General features: G+C 48.1%; 1 protein-coding gene across 2 annotated transcripts in view; it reads right to left on the minus strand.

The window, feature by feature from the left end:
* LOC149348260 (gamma-aminobutyric acid receptor subunit beta-like) overlaps positions 1 to 19,650 on the minus strand; it is an 83,710-nt gene that overhangs the window by 11,892 nt on the left and 52,168 nt on the right. For both annotated transcript variants that reach the window (XM_089585781.1, XM_089585782.1), the window contains exons 2-6: positions 16,443 to 16,840; positions 14,295 to 14,371; positions 12,802 to 12,869; positions 8,182 to 8,474; positions 5,358 to 5,440 (exon numbers count right to left, since the gene is read on the minus strand). In XM_089585781.1, coding sequence (XP_089441907.1) covers positions 5,358 to 5,440; positions 8,182 to 8,474; positions 12,802 to 12,834 — 409 coding nt within the window. In that variant the 5' untranslated portion in view covers positions 12,835 to 12,869; positions 14,295 to 14,371; positions 16,443 to 16,840. The remainder of the gene's footprint in view (positions 1 to 5,357; positions 5,441 to 8,181; positions 8,475 to 12,801; positions 12,870 to 14,294; positions 14,372 to 16,442; positions 16,841 to 19,650) is intronic.

The raw sequence follows: 19,650 nt of genomic DNA on the forward strand, positions 1-19,650 counted from the left end.
CCGAGCACCACCATTTACGCCACGTGCATTGTAGGCGTGTGCGCACACCATTGGATGGAAGACCTTCCTGTTTTTTTTTTCTTTGCATTGTCTCAGCTGCGGTCGAACCACACCGCCAGTTGGGTACGCCTGCATGAGTACGTGGTGCTGAGTTTCTATTCGGGGAAACAGTGTTTACACTCCGGTCGGTATGCCTCTGTGTATGCATGTGTTTGTTTGTGTGTGCGTGTGGTCCGAAAAAGATCGATCAGGTGGCGCTGATACATGCCCTCTTTGCGTAGGTGCGACGTATTTTGCGCTGAAGGCGAAGGTAGAAGAGTGGTGGCGTCAGGCGGTTAGACTAGGTTCGCCGAAAACTCAAACTCGGTTGGTATGAGGCGCGATCCTTTCTTTTTTTTAACTCGAACTTATTTGTGCTTCCTTTATACGGATCTGTAATGTAAAGCACATCTCAGCTTTACATGGTATTCCCTGGTCGATAATCGACTGTCGATAATATCGAAATGTTCATAGAACTAATCGATAGCCTTTATTTTAAAAGATGAATAAATAGTGTAATGATTGTTCCCCCATTCTAAAGACCGCAACAAGATGTGCTACTTTTGCCCTGCTTTAAAGGAAGGTTTCAAAAGCGTCTCTCTTGTCACATCCAGTGAACTCTGAAGAAGGCACCACCGCAACCACAAGACAGCACAGAAAATCAACACAGAGCCTACAGGCATTGTCTACCAACTGACTCACAGGCCATGGGCGCTATGCTGGAAGGCCCGAGTTTGGCGCTCGCCCGAGTTTCATCCGAGTTTGCGATGACGGCAGTCAGTGAACGAAGATAGCGCGGAACGTGCGCAGGCAGCGGACAATAAAATGTAGAGATAAAGCCACGTAAAGGCGATACAAGCGCACCCTGCGTGCCTGTTTCACACTTCAAACACAATACAATGCGCAATACCAGGCCGCAGCGCTACCTGAAGTTATCAGCGCCATATCAGCAATCGCGAAATCGTGACTTCTCTGCTATCTATCTGCACACTCGCCGCTAGCTGTTTGACACGCCTTTTCGGGCGCGTCAAAGGTGTGCATAAGGCGTGTCTTCTCTTTCAGGCTCTATCTGTCTCTCCATTTCCGAAGACGAACAGTGCGCACTAGGTGCACTCTTGTATCAACCCTTTCTCTTCTCTCGAATACGTTAAAAGGCAACAGATAACATTATGAACATTTTGTTCATTTCCAAATGTATTTTAAAATCAGAATCCAATGAACCGTTGTTGAAAAGCATAGCTTTAGGAAATTAACAAAGATTTGACACTTTCTGCCGCTAGAGGCGATAGTGAGGCCATTGCTTGCAGCGTGGCTTGCATACGAACTAGAGCGGCAACCCACCGTGTCGAAAACGAGAGAACCCCTGCGCTGACACGCCGCCGGCAACGCTGCCTTCGACTGGAAAGACTGGGCAACTACTACACGCTGAATCTGCCTTATTTTTCGGCCATTGCGATAATATATTTTATTGTGTCGTATATCAAAATATAACAGTCATGCATCTTCTGGCTTGCATAATAAACAAAAGCAAAAAACTGAACTTCACTGCACCCCCGCGTCACTACTGCTCTCTGCAGTGACCTCAGGTGGAGCTCTCCGCTGCTACGGCCGCTGCCGCACCCCGCTATGGCCAACCATTGCTTTTAGTACGCTCTTGGCGAATCTCAGCGATAGAAATTGGTCGTGCGAGCGGCTGTGATGCGGTGTGAGAAAAAAAATTGCTGTTTGGCTGTATTCAATGATTCATTACGTATGCCTGTTGTGTGTGACGCCTCTTTAGTGCACTGCGGATGCGAAGAGCGTGCTACCCAGCGACACAACTCATCCTATGTCATCAGACGCTGACTAAAAGCTGTGAAGGGGGTGGCGCGCGTATCTGCGTAGTATTTGTTAACGTCGCGCACTTCAAGGTTTTGCGGACTGGTTTGGTCACTAACGTCGATGGCCGTTGTATACCGCCGGGACATCGCATTAATATCATTCGGGCAGGTGAGGGATCCTGTTTGTAATAATGGAATCGGACTTATAACAGAGAAAGGTGTAACGGTTGTGAAGTACGCAGTGCTTGCGTGCTGGAAATTACAAACACTTTATTGCACTGGGTCTTTGTCGATCCCAGATGTGTTTGACACATTGATCCTGAGCTTTATCACCGATGAAAGGACGGCCAAGCCTCAAGATACGCTCGCCAAACACCTGAGATCACAGGCCAAACACCTGTGATGCGATGTTGTTGGAGTAGGACGTGCTCCAAGCACCGGTTCGTCGTCGTGCTCCGTGTTTGACGCCTTGCAAGCAGGTGTGACGCGCCTTCAGCGTTGTGCTGTGTCCTACGTGGTTGCAACAGGCTATAGTGTTGTGCAATCTTGGTATGCGAGCGAAAAAATCGGCGGCTTTCGCCACGTTGCGTGTCCTTCGCAGAGCTGCTTATATTTATCAGCGATGACGTCCGTTTTGCCTGTTATATGTCGATGGTCAACATCGTCGATGTCTGTCAGCAATCAGCACAGCCGCGCAGCATACCTGTAGCTGGCAGGGATGTTGGGAGTGGCCCACCGATAGCGCGTACCCCTATAATTTATGTACGGCACGCCGGGGGCGTGACCAATGGTTTTGATTGACAGGTGAACTCGGAGCTAAACTCGTGAACGGTGAAGTGCCCCGAATTCATCTCGGGACTGTCATGGCGGCAGCAGCAGCAGCCTGGGGCCTGGGTAATCGCTTCCTCTGACGGCAAATGTCAGTACGGCTGGCTGGACCCGTTTACTGCCATGGCCGACGACGAATTTCAGCGACATTTTCGCCTCTCCAAAAAATCGGTACGATGGTTGTGTAAATAGTTAGGCGACGACCCACGCCTGCGGAGAGTGCGCACCGGGCTTCATTCGCTTTCGGTCGAAGAGCAAGTCCTCTGCGCCCTCCGGTTGTTCGCGACCGGGAGCTAGGGGAGCGTCGGCGTAGACCGCTTTATTGGACGCCAATAAAGCACTGAGAGCCGCTGTGTGAGGGACGTCTCCGACGCGCTTATTGACGCGGCTGTGCAGAAGCGGTGGCTCGCTTTGCCCACGACTGCGGCCGAGCGAGCGTATCTTGAGGAGCGTTTCCTTCTGCGCGGCGGCATCACAGACGTCGTGGGATGCGTCCACGGGACCTACATTGGCGTAAAGGCCCCTTCGAAGTCCAGCCCTGACATGGTGAAGGCCAACTATTTCACGAGGAAGGCACATTATGCATTGAACATTGCAATCAGTAAAAAATAATTGTTCTCGCCAAGTCCTTTGGGCTACTCTACAGCAGAGTGCCAAAGTCGGTCCCAGACTCGTTTGGCGAAGACTGGATCAGCCGCTAACCGGTTCCACAGAACAATTCATAACATGCCAGGTGCCTTAAGAGAGGCCCATAAAAAAAAGTGGGCTCCTCGGCAACGGCGAAATCGAAAGTTGCAGATGGCCACTTGTTAATCGGGCCACTGCAGAGCACTCACCACTGTGCTAATTAATTAAATCCGACGAATGAATGTCATCTTTCGCACAAACCTCTCACTTGCATCTAAAAAGTATAGTCACAATGGTGCAGAATCAGGAAGATAACCGCCACTGCTGACCAAAAGCCGGTGCGAGCTCATTGACAACGAATTTCGGACAGCTCACATTAACGCGGTATGCATAAAATGAACAGATGCATGCAGTTCATTTCAGAACACGGCATAATATTCAAGCGATTCTGAACAAAACGAGTTTTCTCATTCAAGACACGCGAAATTCAACTTGCGGTAAAAAAAAAATGTGAGATAAAAAAGTTTCACCATGCGGGATTTGAACCCACGCGCTCCCATTGCCTGTCGACTCTCCGGAGCGACGCGTTAGACCACACGGCCACAGAACAGCGCGGAGTGATACACCTCTCTTTATTTTTTTGTTGCGGAGTACTTCCGTAGCCTTCACAGCGTTCCACATGTACCTCGTCGCCATTGGCGGTCAGCTGATGACGGGCGTTGGTAGCGTTCCCTCGCGGTACAAAGCAAAATTTAATAATGCATAAATCACTCCAAAGCACTTTAAATCCAAATCTTGCACACTATAAAATGCTTATAAAGGTGTATTAAGTGCATTATAAAATTCAACAAACCTCGTTTGTCTAATTGTACACGCAGTGCACTTGGTGGAGCGACACACAAATGAAAAGTGCACCGGCGGTTGGCTCACGTCACCCGTTCTTTGTAGACCGCCCAAGAAGCCCATGAGGTGGCGCCGATGTGATGATAAAGCACGGAATATATCCAGATAACCCAATGAAGTTTGAGGCGTGACGAGGGTGGGATTTTGTCTTGCTACCATTAGTTCACTCTTCTGAGGGCGTCGCCAGAGCTCGGGAAGATTCCGAGTTTCAGCAAACTCGGGCCTTCCAGCATAGCGCCCCATAAGTGCTTAATATTGGAATTCCAACCACTCTCAGTTCAATAACGCTAAAACTAAAAGGAAATATTGTGTCAAGCAGGTAGGTGCAGTTAAGCTGTCGCAAATAAGAGAGACTCGGCTGTGCTCGAGAAATTACTCAACTCTACGTCGTTGGCCCTAACTAGCTGCCGTCGAACGCCAGGCCGGCTGTCATTTCATATTATCCCGGATGTTCATTCCTGGTAAAAATAGTTCGATTCGTGCTGAAATGCGATGCGATATAACGCATGCTTCCCGAGAATTAAAAATACTTGAGGTACTATGAAGTCACATAAACCTTACTGCACATGCGATCTTATCTTCCTCTCACCCCAAACATGCCTGAGCTTACCAAGGCTTTGATATAAAGTGCTAAACTGGCACTTCTGAGCAAATTCGCATTGGCTGAGCAATTCCCTTGATTTGATACTTCGCCAACTTTTATACACGTTTCTTGCCGTTTACCTCAGTGCGCAATACCGACATCCAGGAAGTTTCTTTTTTTTTTCGACATCTCACCTGCCTTGCTTACGTTTTTTTTTTTTTTTTTGCTAAAGGATACCAATTTAACCAGTCAGCTTGCCCACGGCCTCATCCACAGTCGATCCACGGCCAAAATCCATATTTCAATTTCGTCATCTGTTTCTTTTTCGTTACGGAGGGAAACGGCCTTAGTTTTTCGCAGTTAACTTGCACGCCTGTGCCTCCCTGCTGCTGACGAAAAAAAATCTCGTTCTCTGTAGTTATGAATGGTGGTTTTTCAGGTACAAAGCAGCACAGTGGCAGGAGAGTGAAGTAGCGTCCTATTTACATGTGCCCTGTTTATTGAGACGAAAATGTGTGGCTGTGATTGGACTTTGAATAGGAGCTTCCGCTACTTACTTAACCCGACCTTCAGGTAGCAGTTCTGTGTGTCCATGGGGTACTTTTGAAGCTCCATCAGGCAATCCACTTGAAAGAGATACCTGAAAGGAAATTAATTAAAACCTCTTTGGTTGTGGTAGGCCATTGGAAATGACAGGGATGGGCTGGATGCAGCGGGGGCTCAGTGGTTATAGTGCTCGGCTGCTGATCCGAAAGACGCGGGTTCGATCCCGGCCGCGGCGGTTGAATTTCTTTGGAGGATAAATTCTAGAGGCCCGTGTACTGTGCGATGTCAGTGCACGTTAAAGAACCCCAGGTGGTCGAAATTTCCAGAGCCCTCCACTACGGCATCTCTCATATCCTTAGTCGCTTTGGGACGTTAAACCCCATAAACCAAAACCAAACCAACCATTAAGCTACGGAATCAAGTGAATTTCTTTTATAAGCCGCAACCAGCATGCAGAATGGCGTCGCACGGTTTCATTTATTATATATTCATTCTAAATGTATGATGATGCAGAATTTTAATGGCGCAGGAGTAAGGTGTTATCGTCTGCACAATGGGGGGGGGGGGGGGGGGGGGGGGGGGGGGAATCGAGACCACCCATTTCCCAAGCATTTCATCCCACAAAAGAGATCTATAAGTAATCCTTAAACTAGAAAACTGCGCAAAGGACAGGACAAAGGAAAGAAAAGAAGCGTGGGGGAGTTTATCGAATGTCGTACTAACTAGCCCCTAACAAGCTCTTCAAGTTAATCCTTGCAGTTTTCTTAAAGCGATACAGCTTGACCCGGCTTTCTTTGGTTCCAGACGTTTCTGTTCGAGCTTCTTTGGTAGCTAACTCACATGACCTATAACTTCTGCTTTATCCGGTTCCTTCCTTGGCTTGAGCGTTGCCTTCTCGGCCTCCGACTATTTCCCCGTCTTCCTTACTTATCCACAAGCTCTTCCCCGATTGACGCGTCAATTTCGTCACCATTTCAAAGACATACTGAGAAAATCCCTTCCATTTATTGTTATCACTAAAAATTGACTCTGTTGCCCTTTCCGCAGGTATTACCGTTTTTACGGCACCAAAAAACACATATTTCTCCCCCTCTCTATAGTCTCCTATGTCTACCTTTTGTACTAGCGCACTTTGTTGTCAACATAAAGACGCATTTGTTGCTCCAAAAATTGGATTGAAAAACTTTTCCCACCACTGAATTCAAGTGCGGGACGTCTACAGCGAAGACTGGTTGCCGTCACTTTGAAGTGTACGCAGCATGGCCTCTGGATTCCGCGCGAAATTTCAGTGTCGACGCGCAAGACTTAGTCGCGAAATTGGCCGGTGATGATAGCACCTGTATTTCGTTTTTTTGCTTGTTTGTTTTTGGACTGTTCACTACCATATAGTAGCTCCGCTTTCGGGTAAAGTGGTCTTTTTGTGATTCGAAAGTGGTACCCAATTGATACAGGCTAACTTCATTTTGTCCTCAATGTATCTTAAAAGCTAACGCCGAAACGGTGTGGAATAGACTAAGGACAGAGCTCAGCTGAGTAAATATGTTTCAATACGAGTGACCGCTGTTTACGTGACGATATTTCTTGGTCAAGATGCGCTGGTAATGCTAGGAAGCTTCGTTTCCACAACACGGGGAGATATTGCTTTTCTAAAGCAACACCGTTGGCAAACTTAACTATGTCTTTGTCTGTAGATTACCACATTCTAAAGACAAAGATGCTACTTCCACTACAAAACGGAGCTCCTGTAAGCTATAAAAAGGCAACAAAAAAAATGAAACACAGGGTCGTCATCGCCGGCCGGTGACACAAGTAAACTACGTGCTTCCACATAGTGCCCTTGTTAAAGCAGAGCTCTCAGGCGCCCGTTCCCAGGTTGAGCGGCCGCTTTGGGACGTTAAACCCCATAAATCAAATCAAATCCAGGTTGCGCGGCGTGCCTCACTGTCGTTGGCTTAACGGAGAGGAAGATGAAAGACGGCGATAGCGAAGATAGAGTGAAGAAGAAAGCACGGAGGTAGAGTGAAGGCTGGTTTAGCGGCACCATGAGTAGCGCAGCACCAGAGAAGCGCGCCATCATCCGCTCGCCGATGACGTCATTGGTGAGGTATACATCATTCTCCAGAGATGGCGCTTGATTAGGGCCTGCTGTAAGCCCACTAGCCGTTCACCCGAAACGAGGCTCTTCGGCAGCGGAACGCTGTGCGCGCTGCCCAAGTCGAAACCCAGGGCCACCTCCGTTGGGCAGTGCGTGTTCCGTATGCGGTCGCCTAGGGTTCGAGTAACGCAGCAGCTGCGATCAAAAATCGCATTAACGAAAAACTGAATCGTCGACAAATATTTGTGGATCTCAGAGGCTAAGCTACACCATCATTCACTTCAGAACGGTGATCACGGAGTTCGTTTAGGTGTAGACGTCACGAGTTTAAATCGATTGAAGAGTAAAATTATAAGGCTATTTTCACAGCAATAAATCAGTCCTTTCCTGTTGTACAAACATGAAACGCACACAGAAGGAGCCGTAAGCCGTTTTTTACTACATACAAAAATTGCATGGAGCCGTCCTCAATATCTCTTTAAGGAAACCGTTCCATTCACGGTGGGCCAATTTTAGCTACACAGCGTACCTCAGAGTACCTTCCTTCCGACGGCAGCATTGTCTTTTTGTGCAGGTTGTTTTTTAAAAGATAAATGTAACCTTCCAGAGGCTACAGCACCACCTTAATTAACTTCGGACTTCGTTGCTGATGCTCAAAACCAGTTTTCTTGGATATTTTTAGCTAGCGAGCTTCCCAAACAAGTTCCTAGGCTGTAGAAAAAAGTCGCACCAATACTCACCTCGAAGAGCGGTACAGGTGTCCCGTGTCGAGCACCTTCACGAACGTGTTGGGTACCGAGTGCTCGAAGAGGTAGCCGTTCTTGGAGTTGACGAAGATCAGGTCGGGCTTCCACAGCGCGGCGCGCACTTCGTCAGGCAGCACCCGCGAGGCGTGCCTGCGGGGACCTCCTCCGCCACTTCCGCTTCCGTTGCTGACGTCACCACCCGACGAGGCGATGTCGTCCAGGAAGCGACTTAGGTTCAGCCTGTCGTCGCGCCACAAGTCCACCACGAACATGTGGATGCGGAACGCCTGTCAACCGCAGGAGGACCGTGATCGTTATTTTAATCCTCTTTATGCTAGTGGCTAAAATACCCTAACAGACAGGAAGGCAGCAACATGGCTTAAAGAGCGGACTTGAGTTATCGATATCCTAATTCTGATCAACAAGAAGCAAATACACTTGGCTGCCCATTCAGTGTGCAATACGATTAAAGCGTTGTTTATTTATCCTAACGAAAAGGATTGTAAGCGGTGGTGGTAGTGGTGTGACACTTTTATTAGTAGCCTTTATGTTAGGCGTTCAATAGGTCTTGGGCCAAGGTGACGAGGGCGCGTTGCAGCCTCAGATCCAGGGTGGCGAGCCAGATGGGCCACGGTGGGGATGGGGGGAAAGGATAGGCGGGGGACTGGAAGGCTGCGTGACACTGTGTAAGGCAGTGTTCTATGTCTGCAATGTGTGTGGACAGTTTGGGCACTGAGGTGTGGAAGTGTACCGGTACAGATAAAGTTTGGCTGGTGCAAGTAGGAGATTAAACTTTATTCGGCGAAGAATGCGAGCTTCACGTAGCGATAAGGATGGGTGTGGTGGTGGTAAATCAGCCAAGTCTAATTTTTGCTGCGTGTAGTATTCATCGACAGTGTGTCTGTAAGCTCTGACCGAGGTAAGCATGACAGAGGGCGGGAGAGATTAAGGTAAAAGATGAGATAATGGTTGTTCGAGACAGGGCGGACGCAGTAGGGACAGGATAAGGTTGACTTTGTCGTGAACGTAACAGTAACAGTGACGATTATAGTTATGAATATGGAAATGAGGAGGTTAGTGGAAATATATGTCCCACAACATATGTCCAGCTATGTCATGAATGGTTAAGCCAGAAAGGACGAGGTACGGCAAATGTCTCGCCCCGGAAAGGGCCGCTCAACAGCGTTTCCAGAGAAGGGGTTAAGTGGTGCGTAAAGGTAAAGAATGTAGGCATGCTATTGGTTGGTTTATTTGTTTATTGGGGTTTAACGTCCCAAAGCGACTCAGGCTATGAGGGACGCCGCAGTGAAGGGCTCCAGAAATTTCGACCACCTGGGGTTCATTAACGTGCACTCACATCGCACAGTGCACGGGCCTCTGGAATTTCGCCTCCATCGAAATTCAGCTGCCGCGGCCGGGATCGAACCCGCGTCTTTCGGGTCAGCAGCCGAGCGCCGTAACCACTGAGCCACCGCGGCGGGGCGTAGGTATACAATTCCCGCATAGATCGGGTCTGTGACATCGAAGCGCACTAAACGCGTTCACACGGTACACGTGCGTGCTTCTAGCGGACTTTATATATGGCAGAACAGGAAAAAAGCAAAGCAAAAATATGAACTTCACACTTATGCTGCTTCCTAACGAGTTCGAGTATATTATACATTACGACAGGGCTGGATAAAGACCATGAGCGCAAAGGATACCAAAGTGTACAAAATGGTTGATGGATAACCAACCAGAGCATAGAACAAAGCTCCATAAGCGGCAGTGCTTAGTGCCTTGTGTTTTGTTCGACTGTAATGAGTCTTGTCATTTCACATCAGTCCCGAGGAGAACCTGCATGTGCAATTTCGTTGCGAGTCAGCCGTCGTGATGGCTGTTACAACGGCGTCGAAACTGTTCTCAACAGGAATGGGGAAAGACGACTACTGAGTGCCGTATCGACTTCAACATGTCCACGATGAAAACCAGCCGCAAACCACCTGCGAGCACGATATTGATCTTTTCTTTGTACCCCTCCAGCAGTATGAGGTGACTTGACTGGCAAGTAGTCTCTATGCAACTCGAGGCTTTCGTGCCGAGTGCAATCAAGGACGTGAGAGTGAATGCTCCCGAGAACGTCGCCGCAATGGTCATCCACAACAAGGCTGCGCTGGACTTATTGCTCAACACACCGAGCTAGGTGGAATGAAACTACAACCAGTCTCGTGTGTGACATTGATCTAGCCATCAAGAATGAAGACTTGCCTGTACTAGTGAAGCCAGCAAATGAAGGTGCTTTTTTTTTCATGTTTCCCGTTTTGGCAATTCTAGTTGCGTGACAGTCATTTTTAAAGGCGACTGTCTGCCGGCATACATAAAGGCAGGCAACACTTGCATGAGTCTGGGACACGTCATCGGTGCTTCCGGCAACGCAACGTTGTACACACGGTCCGCCAAACCCTATAGTGTCGTGACATGAGAGGCGAGCACGTTGAGAAATTGCAACTCCCACCGACATCATGACGCCTCGTGCAGTGATTGCTCGCGGATAGAGGAAAAACTCGATATTCTCGAACAAATGGTAAGAGACAGCCCTTTGCCATGCTGCAAAAGACAGAAGGAGCGCTCTCATCACAGGCGTCCTTCAATTTCTCCTACTAACCTGAAGGATAAAGAGCACCCCGAGGCGCCTACACATTAACCTCCTTCCCCCTTCATACCGTCCAAACATGCTCCATTTATTCAATGCGGAGCAGGAAGTGCTGAAATTATCAATTTCTGAACCATAGCCGGCCATACCTAAAATAACACTCCAGTGGTACCACAGCACGACACCTCCTCATGGAGCTCGGCATCATCTCAAGATGATTCACCGCGAGTTAAAGCACGGCAGTCTTGCTTTATATAAGTCCTCCAGTGGACCTTAGGCGCTACCCTACCTTATTGAGCTCAAGCTGTGCTCCAAATAACCTCCAAAAAGAAGACTAGCAAGTCGTTGAGATGCCGAGATCTCTAATTAACGTCATCCGAATGCATTTGGACAAGCAGGTAATACTGAATTCCCTCAGTCCAATGCTTCAAAGCCTTGAGCTTCCCACAACTTCTCATGCATCTGTCTTCCTTTCGGGAAGAATTAAGAAGCTGTCCACTGCACTGAAAGGTTTGAGTAAAACAGAAGTTTCCAGGCAGCTATCATCATTTCGGGGGAAATTCACACGCATGCAACTTTTCAAAAGTCAGAAACTTAGCGGCAACTTACATAAGCTTCTACGCCTATTACTAAAACAACAGCGCGAAAGACGTGGACGAAGGAAGGAAATACATGACATGTTTACGCAAAAAACGTACTGGCGCTAAAAGACGAAGACAGTACACACGAGACAGGACTGGCGCAAACTTCCAACTGAGTTTATTCACGGAAAAAAAACACTTATAACCACACGGCATGCAAAAAGATAAAGGCGAACCAGATACAAAGGGTGATATAAAAAAGACACAGTGCCAAAAGGACCAAAGCAATGATTATAACGCTTACAAAGACCTACTAAGAAAACTAATCTCTTCATCTGACAGCGACACAGATGGCTTACTTACGCAGATATGGCCCCTCTGCTTCATGTAATATGCTTCTATTATTTCACGCTCTACTCTGTCTTTAGACCTTGCAATGAATCTAGTGTTTTCAAAACCGGGACGGCATTTGCAGCTTCTGCAGTGAGTGGCCATGTGGCTGCCATAGACATTTTTTATAGCAGGTACTTTTTTCCGTGAATAAACTCAGTTGGAAGTAGGCGCCAGTCCTGTCTCGTTGTGTGTATTGTCTTCGTCTTTTAGCGCCAGTACGTCTTTTGCGTAAACATGTCATGCTACAACCAACTAGCTGAAATCCCCTGTGCCCCTTGGTTTCTGTGGCTGTTGGCTTCTTTCATAGCTGAAATCAAAGTATTTCTGAAAGGAAATACAGGATGCTGGCCTGACACTAGTCGCGTCTCCTGCGACTAAGCTTCAGTTGTGAGTCAGCGCTCATCCTGTGTTTCCTGCCCATTTCGTCCACGTCTTTCGCGCTCTATCACCAACTCTAACGTCTAGCGTTACTGTTCTACATCCAGTTGAGCTTATAAAAAATTATTTTCGGACCAATATAGTGTTCTGAAGCGGGAAACAGCCAAGCACTTAGATACCATAGTAAGAGGCCCCACTAAACATCATGCGCAAAAGTTCCAAACTGAAATGTGGCTGCTCAGCGCTGTCTCGAATTATCAACTTCATCGTTTCCGATTTAGCTGTTTTATTCATGGCAGTTTTTGAACAGTGGTTCAGTCGTACTTCTTTAACAGCTAGTTTTCATCGATATTAGATGCGAACTATCGAAACAGAAATGACTAAAAGTCTCCATCTCCCCTGTCGTTCTTGCCGTTAACCAAGTGCTAAGATATTAAGTAGCGAAATTAAAATCATCAAGGGTGCGCTACAAAGCACATGACCTTGAAATATCTGTCAAATAAAACTGTCTTTAGCTAAAATGTAGTTTTTTTTTTCAAATAAGAACAGTTTAGGTTACATGTGATCCCTCCCAAAAATATGTTTCAACCTTTGTGTATGCACAAAAAAACACCGTCTAGCTCTCCTTACCATGTTCTCTTCGCTGATATCGTCAATATCCATGACCTGGAAGGACACGTAAATTTGTACTGGACCGCCTGTGAAGGAACAGGAAGAAGGAACAAACGTCTCAGAAACTTATTTCGTTTGCATGGCTAGCCCTTTCCCCCTTTCTCCTCCCTCAAACAGATGATGAGGAGAAGGCCCACATGAGGAGACGCTCTCGTGTTTACATAAACATCTTGGAGGCCTGCACACTTCCGATGACCGCATGCGTCGCAAAAATGTGCAATCACGCTGTCTGTAAGCGGCAAAATACGGCAAGTGCTCCAACGCCTGCAGTGAGCGCACCGAACGGGAAAATAACTGGTACAGGTGTTCGCCTGCCTTCAAGCAAAGGTTAGAGCACTTGGTGACCAGAAGCTTGACTAGCTGCGCTACATTCATGCACCATCGTGGCAAGCCTAACAGGCGGGTTTTGACGGGATGTGCTTCCCACACACGGCAAGATCAGAGAATGGGAAGAGGAGAAGACAAATGGAAAATGTGTCAGCGAAAGCTAAACAGGGGCATGCATTTCTTTTTTTACAATTCGAACGCTTTTGATATTACGTTAATCCTGTCTGTATAGCGGCCATCACAGGGCTGAGCACCTAAGTATCAAAAGTATTATATAAGCGCTGACAGCAGTAAAAATAATACGCGTGCATTTTCTAATCAGATGAACGATATAAAGTAAATGTCATGGCTTATCAAATTTTGCATCCCGGGCAGATTTCTGAAGAATCGGGTTGAAATCTATTTGTACCCAAAAAAGGGCCCTTCAAGAAAATGTAGTTTGCCTGTGCAAAAAGCTGACTGCACTACACGTAATGAGCGGATGCCTTCTTCTAATTCTAGAATGCAGTTTTAATCCCTTCTTTATCGTTTTAACAATTTTAAAAAAGTTTTTTTTTTACCCATGGCATGACTAATCATGAAGGTAAGTTCGAAAATTACGTTTCGAAGGCTAGAATACATACACTGACCGGACGTCTCACTGGCACCATTGTATCGAACACTGCTCAAACTAACGACGCCCTTCTCTATTTAATGCTGTTCTACTTTTAAAACAATCGCGGTGTTACTGAATTCATTTCGCGGAATACGAAGTAACGCAGATTTAGCGTAAATGCGAAAGTATTGCTCATGTTGATGGCAACATTCGCGAAGAAACAATTACAATAACTATAAAGTATGTAACCTCATCTGGTAAAGATTATTTAATGCAAACTGCCATTTGCGAGTGATTCAACAATATTATGACCAAGAAGTAAGCATTTTTATGAACACGAGCGGTAATAGGCTATCGTTGAGGGAAAATGACATGCTCCGTACTGTTCGCTCAGGCATAAATTCCCAGTTTACTCTGAGCAACGTCTGAACGCTCCTAGAATACCGCAGCAAGCCCCACCCCCACGCCCCTCCCCCCCTCCCCCGCCCCCCTTTTCTGCCTCCAGGTGTGAAAAAAGTGCGCCAGTCACCTGTAGCGGACGTCGGTGCCTCTGATCCATGATAGTTTGGCGGCACAACTTCGTCAAGGATAGGGTTCGACCGGCACCTGCGATGCGGAGCGCAGCCCGTTAGCAGCTCGCACGCAGTTATTAAAGATTTGACATCGTCCTGCGACTTGTATCCCTGAAAGAAGCACTCAACCAGAAACTCAACATTCGTGTGTACTAGCTTACTCACAGTATTTCCCACAGTATAAATTGCAGGCACAAGAATGCGGCAAACACATGCCGGCAAAGCAGCGATAGATTTGCAGCAGCGGAATTCGAACGTCAGATGATGACAGGGCTGTGGCAGAGACAACATGCTCTTTGTACTATTACAATGGCCATTACAAGCGGCAATATCCATAACAGTGACTACGCCAAGACCTAGTGAAATTTTCTTCAGAGTATACACGAACAGTCTATCCAACTTTTATTGACTTCTTTGCGAGAGAGAAAGAGAAGGAAAGAAATGCGCGAATAAAGTTACTAGCGCGAGTCGGGCGTAGGATGATAGCCATCGATGTCACTATAAATGGCAATAGGGTTAGTTGGTTTAAACTCATGACGGATGCGAACGAGCGCGCTCAAGACGAAGAACAGGTAAGAGGAACGCACCGCATTGCTGGATAACCGAAGAACAAGAAAAAGTAACGCTTGTGCATGCCTCTTACCTGCCCTTCAACTTCAGCGCACTGGTTTGTATCCGTCATCGATCTTAACCTGCACAGGCCACCATTCCCTCCGTAATGGTGGGCTGCCCGCAACGCAATTCGACTTTGTGGTACATGTACAGAGGGCAAAACGCTTGCCTAGAACACGTTCTGGGCGTGTTTCAGGCTGAATGCGCGATATCTATCGGCAACATTCGGTTTAATATAGTCTGGATGTAAGCATGTCCAGTTAAACTCGTAGTATTTCATCGTCATTTTTTGACTTCCTGGTCGCAGCGGTTTTCATAGCAACGGAACACACAGTTCGGTCGTTCTAGGTCGTTCTGGTTTTCCCTCTGTACTTCAAGCTCACAGTTCTCCGCGACCGCTTAAAACAAAGTTTTCACCACCACCGCCACGACCGCCTCTTTTGTCTAAGTATAAGCACACATCCGTTGGAGTGCGCACTTTATGTTTTATTTGCTCTCTCCTCCTCTCTCTCTCCTTTCATTTTATATCTGTATCCCTCTTCCCAGCGCTAACTCATTCTCAGCTTTTTCTTCATCTACTCTTTTACATCTCTCTCTTTCTACAGTCGAAGTACTAAGCTTCCGAGCTTCAACGTCCTAGGCCATGCGTGACGTGTTCCTGTTCTTCTTCCTCTCTCCCTCTATTTCACTCTGTTACCATTTCTCTTGCGGTGTTGCCCAGGCGTCTACTTAAAGCGAGACAGTTACTGTGCATTCTATTCCTTCCTAACGTAACCTACTTATAACCCGTTTCTGTCGCTATGCTCGCTAACTAGACTCTATACCTGTCCCACAGACAGGGTGAGGGACTAGTGGCAGAAGCGTGTTCCTATCTGTCGGCTGAAAAAATGGCTGTGGCTTAGCTTGGTTAAGCCCGGTAATTGCGAAAGCAATATCCGTAGCTACGCCATGGTTCAGCTGGTAGTGTAGCTGGTGGTGGTGCTTGTGGTTAGACTTGGGGTGATGCATCGGTTATACAATCCAATTCAATCCAATATGCTAATATGGTAGCTACCGGCCTCGCCTCGCGACGGCACAAGTTGGAGCCCTGCTCTTGCAGCTGTGACGTCACACCGCTAGGCGCGCTGCGCGCGGCGGGCGCAGGAGTTAGGCAGCAGCCACCACGCGCGGCCTCGCCTCGCGACGGCACAAGTTGGAGCCCTGCTCCTTCAGCTGTGACGTCACACCGCTAGGCGCGCCGCGCGCGGCGGGCGCAGGACTTAGGCAGCAGCTACCAAGCGCGGCCTAGCCTCGCGACGGCACAAGTTGGGCCCCTGGTTTTTGCGGCAGATGGTATGACGTCATAGCAGAGGTCAAGCTAAAGGTCAACGGTAGCTACAGCGGCCTCGCCACGCGAGGAACTGAAGGTGGAAGTAGCATTGCTTTCGCAATAAGACTTCGATTATCCCTCTAGCAGGCGACACTAAATACTCCGACTCAGTCGATCTGCTCACGTGGTCTCGTGGGCGGCCGGGCAAACGCTGTCGTACGCCGCCACAGCCGGCACGCACGTCAGCAACAGCACCGCCAGCAGCAAGGCGAGGCGACGGTATGACCAGGGCGGCGGCAGAAAGATGGCGGCCGGGCGGGCGTCTAGCTGCGGCCGCGGGTTGCTGGCGTCTCCGGGAGGGCGTGCCCGCAACGGGCGCCTTGGGGGCGTCACGAGCCTCGCCAGGGCGGAACGCGCGTAGACGGCGGTAGCTGCCGGCGCCTCATGCCGGTCGCCTCCTCCACCACCGCCTCGGGTGCACTGCACTTCGTCGACGACCCCGCCTCAGCGCCACTCCGCCCGACTCTGGAGTCCACAGGTCGACTGCTCCTGCTCCCTTCAAAGGGACCGTGGCAGCACTAACTGAAATGAGACACAAACAGGAATGCTTTTAGGTTCAGGGCCTAGCAAAATCGTCCAGAGTGTGTCCGAGAGTAATTTGGATCGCACAAATTTCACCGGTGGCAGCACATGCCATTCCAGAGCAGTGTCTCGGCAAGTGCAACCTGGATCGCACAAACTCTACCTGTGAGAGCACCTGCCACCTGAGGGTAGTGACGCACCGCTTAACCGCTGCAACACTGAGCCAGCTGTGGTATGAGGACAATGTCCTTATGGCCCTCACGCTTGCAGAGCTATTGCGTCACGTAGAAAGTCCTTCAGAGGGTACTTTGAGGGGAGATCTGTTATGGCGACATTATGTGGGGTTTTTGAAGTGCGATGTTTGGGTTGTGAAAGATTCTTACAAGGTTCTCAGAATTTTTTTAAGGCGGAATACTTTTCAGCGCTACACATCTAGGGGACAAGACAGGCTCTGTCTCCTCCCCTATATGTGAGTTGCGCTAAAAAGTATTCCGCCTTGAAAACGTGAACCAACTGGCCGTCAAGCAAGCGCTGCACAGGGTTTTTCAGAAAGAATTACGAAAAGCGCCTTCAGTGAACATCATACGATAGAATAGAATCCTAGTTAGAGCGAAAATCCTGCGACCGCCGTCGTTAGTCCTGGCAAGTGGCCACACCTAGCACATTTGGAACCTGCCAACCGTCCCTCTCTCCCCACTGCCACCACTGTCTACCCTATCCCTCTCCACTTGTAGGGGAGATGATGCAAACGCAGGACTAAGATTGACTCGACTCGTATGAAGATGACTAAAACTGACGTAGCAAAATTAATAGAAGAAGCGATCAGAATAGAATCAAAGTTCATATAGATTGGCAAGCCCTGTACTGAACTTGGACGTCATAGCCATCGTCCGGCTGTTGAAACAGATGCCTAAACAGCATTGCACAAAGAATTCAATTATAAATTCTTTATGTTAGTTGGCGAATATCATGTGGTGGCCCATGTATAATACTAATGTCCTGCGCACAGTCAGAGCTGAAAACATGCAACCCAAAAGTTCGTACCTCTACTCATTATATTCTAACGTTATCGACGTCTGTCTTGATTGCTTCACAGTTGCACAAGTGCGAACTGTTTTAAACGATGGTGGTAATTTTTGTGCCGCATGCACTTTCAGAAGGATGCTTAACAGTCCCTAGAAGAAGCTGCCGACTATAATGATAAGACCCAAATATTTCATGTCGTGTCTGCCCCTGTTAGTAGTGAGGCCGAATTCCTGATGTCCGCGTGATGTTCAGGGGGTTTTCTTCTAAGATATATTCGAAAAAAAAAGAAAAAGAAGCTCCGAGACAAGAAACAATTAGTGAACACTCTCGCAGAATAACACGATGCCAGATTGTGCCACATAAGCCTGATGAGCACAATCCGGTTGAGATGTCATCGAAGTGAGTAGTACAATGACACTGAAGCGAACACAGGAGCAAACTGCCGCGTGCCCTTTCTTCCACGCTTTCTCCACGTTTATATAAACCTTTTCACGACCGTCGGGAAAACCGGTTTTTCTGGGCTGTGGAGAGAAGGTTGGGTAGCTTGAACCTCAACTCTCTCTTGTACTACGAGCACAGCCCAGTGCCCAATATGGCGGTGCCCATCGAAAGGACTACACTCCGCTTAAGAGGGGTCCCATTTGGAGTCACTGCCATTTGTCAATTAGGTAAGGCATTTCTATTAATCCTCAAATTATGGCGAACCAATCTCAGTCATAGTTGCACTCATCAAGCCTGCAGCTATACTTTTATGGAGCACCTTTGTTCCCCTCCCCAAGTGTAGCGTAGCCTACTGGGCATCGCCTGGTTAACCTCCCTGTCTTTCCGTCCTTCTCTTTATCTCGCTCTCGGATAGCTCACATAATATCAGGCGCACGCTTGATGAACAACTCAAAATTACCCACAAGGTCTACGTGAACATAACCTTTACGCACCTTTGCACACCATAAAGATCGAACACCCCAGAGCCTGTACACCGTTAAAGGGTTCACAGGCTTGTTGGTTGCGCAGATCATGTGCCACGGCTGGAAGGTAGTGCGTTACGCTGACAACGCTGACGCCGACGATGACGACTACGACGTGGAATCCACAAAAGGGCTCCTAAGAGCTGCGATCGAAAAGTTGGCACTTTGTTTGTGGATGTGCGACCCGCTAACATCTGTTACGCACTTTCCTGGCCTTAAGTTACTACAAATAAATAAATAAATAAAATCTCTCAACACTTCAGCAGCCAAGCAGAAGTAGGAGCGCAGTCTTTCAGGCTACGCTCAATGAACAAACTGATAACGCAAGAATGCCCTCACAACCTAAAGTTATGTGTCCGTCATTTCACAAGAAACCCTGTCATTATGTACACGACAGCTTTACAGGGACCGAGAAGTCCGGCTGACGGGTCTAATAAAAAAAGAGAGCGACAAAAGGACTTCGATTCTTAGAAGACCACTCAACGTGGTTACAAAAGGACACGATCAATATGTACTCGATGGGACGGAGTCAGAGCGCACGTGGTCCATGGCTTCAAAACACGACCTGTCGGGCCCTAGGCCCGCGTAGAGCAAGGGCTTCTGGGTGCACAGGAGTAGGGAACTTTGAGGGGTAAAAAAAAATGAAAGCTTCGACAGAATAGTTCTCGTCCCGCATGCGAACAGACACGACGAGCATTTTCGATCAGTTTCTCCGCACCGTTCTGCTAAGGACTGTTGGCATAGCTGAAGCTGCAGTCGCTCGTATCAATAAAATGACGCAGTGGACGTGAAACTTGGACCGGCGGAAGCCAGTCGCAC

The sequence above is a fragment of the Amblyomma mixtum genome, chromosome 4 (assembly GCF_055824585.1).
Source record: "Amblyomma mixtum isolate Tamu chromosome 4, ASM5582458v1, whole genome shotgun sequence".
Classification (NCBI taxonomy): Eukaryota; Metazoa; Arthropoda; class Arachnida; order Ixodida; family Ixodidae; genus Amblyomma; species Amblyomma mixtum.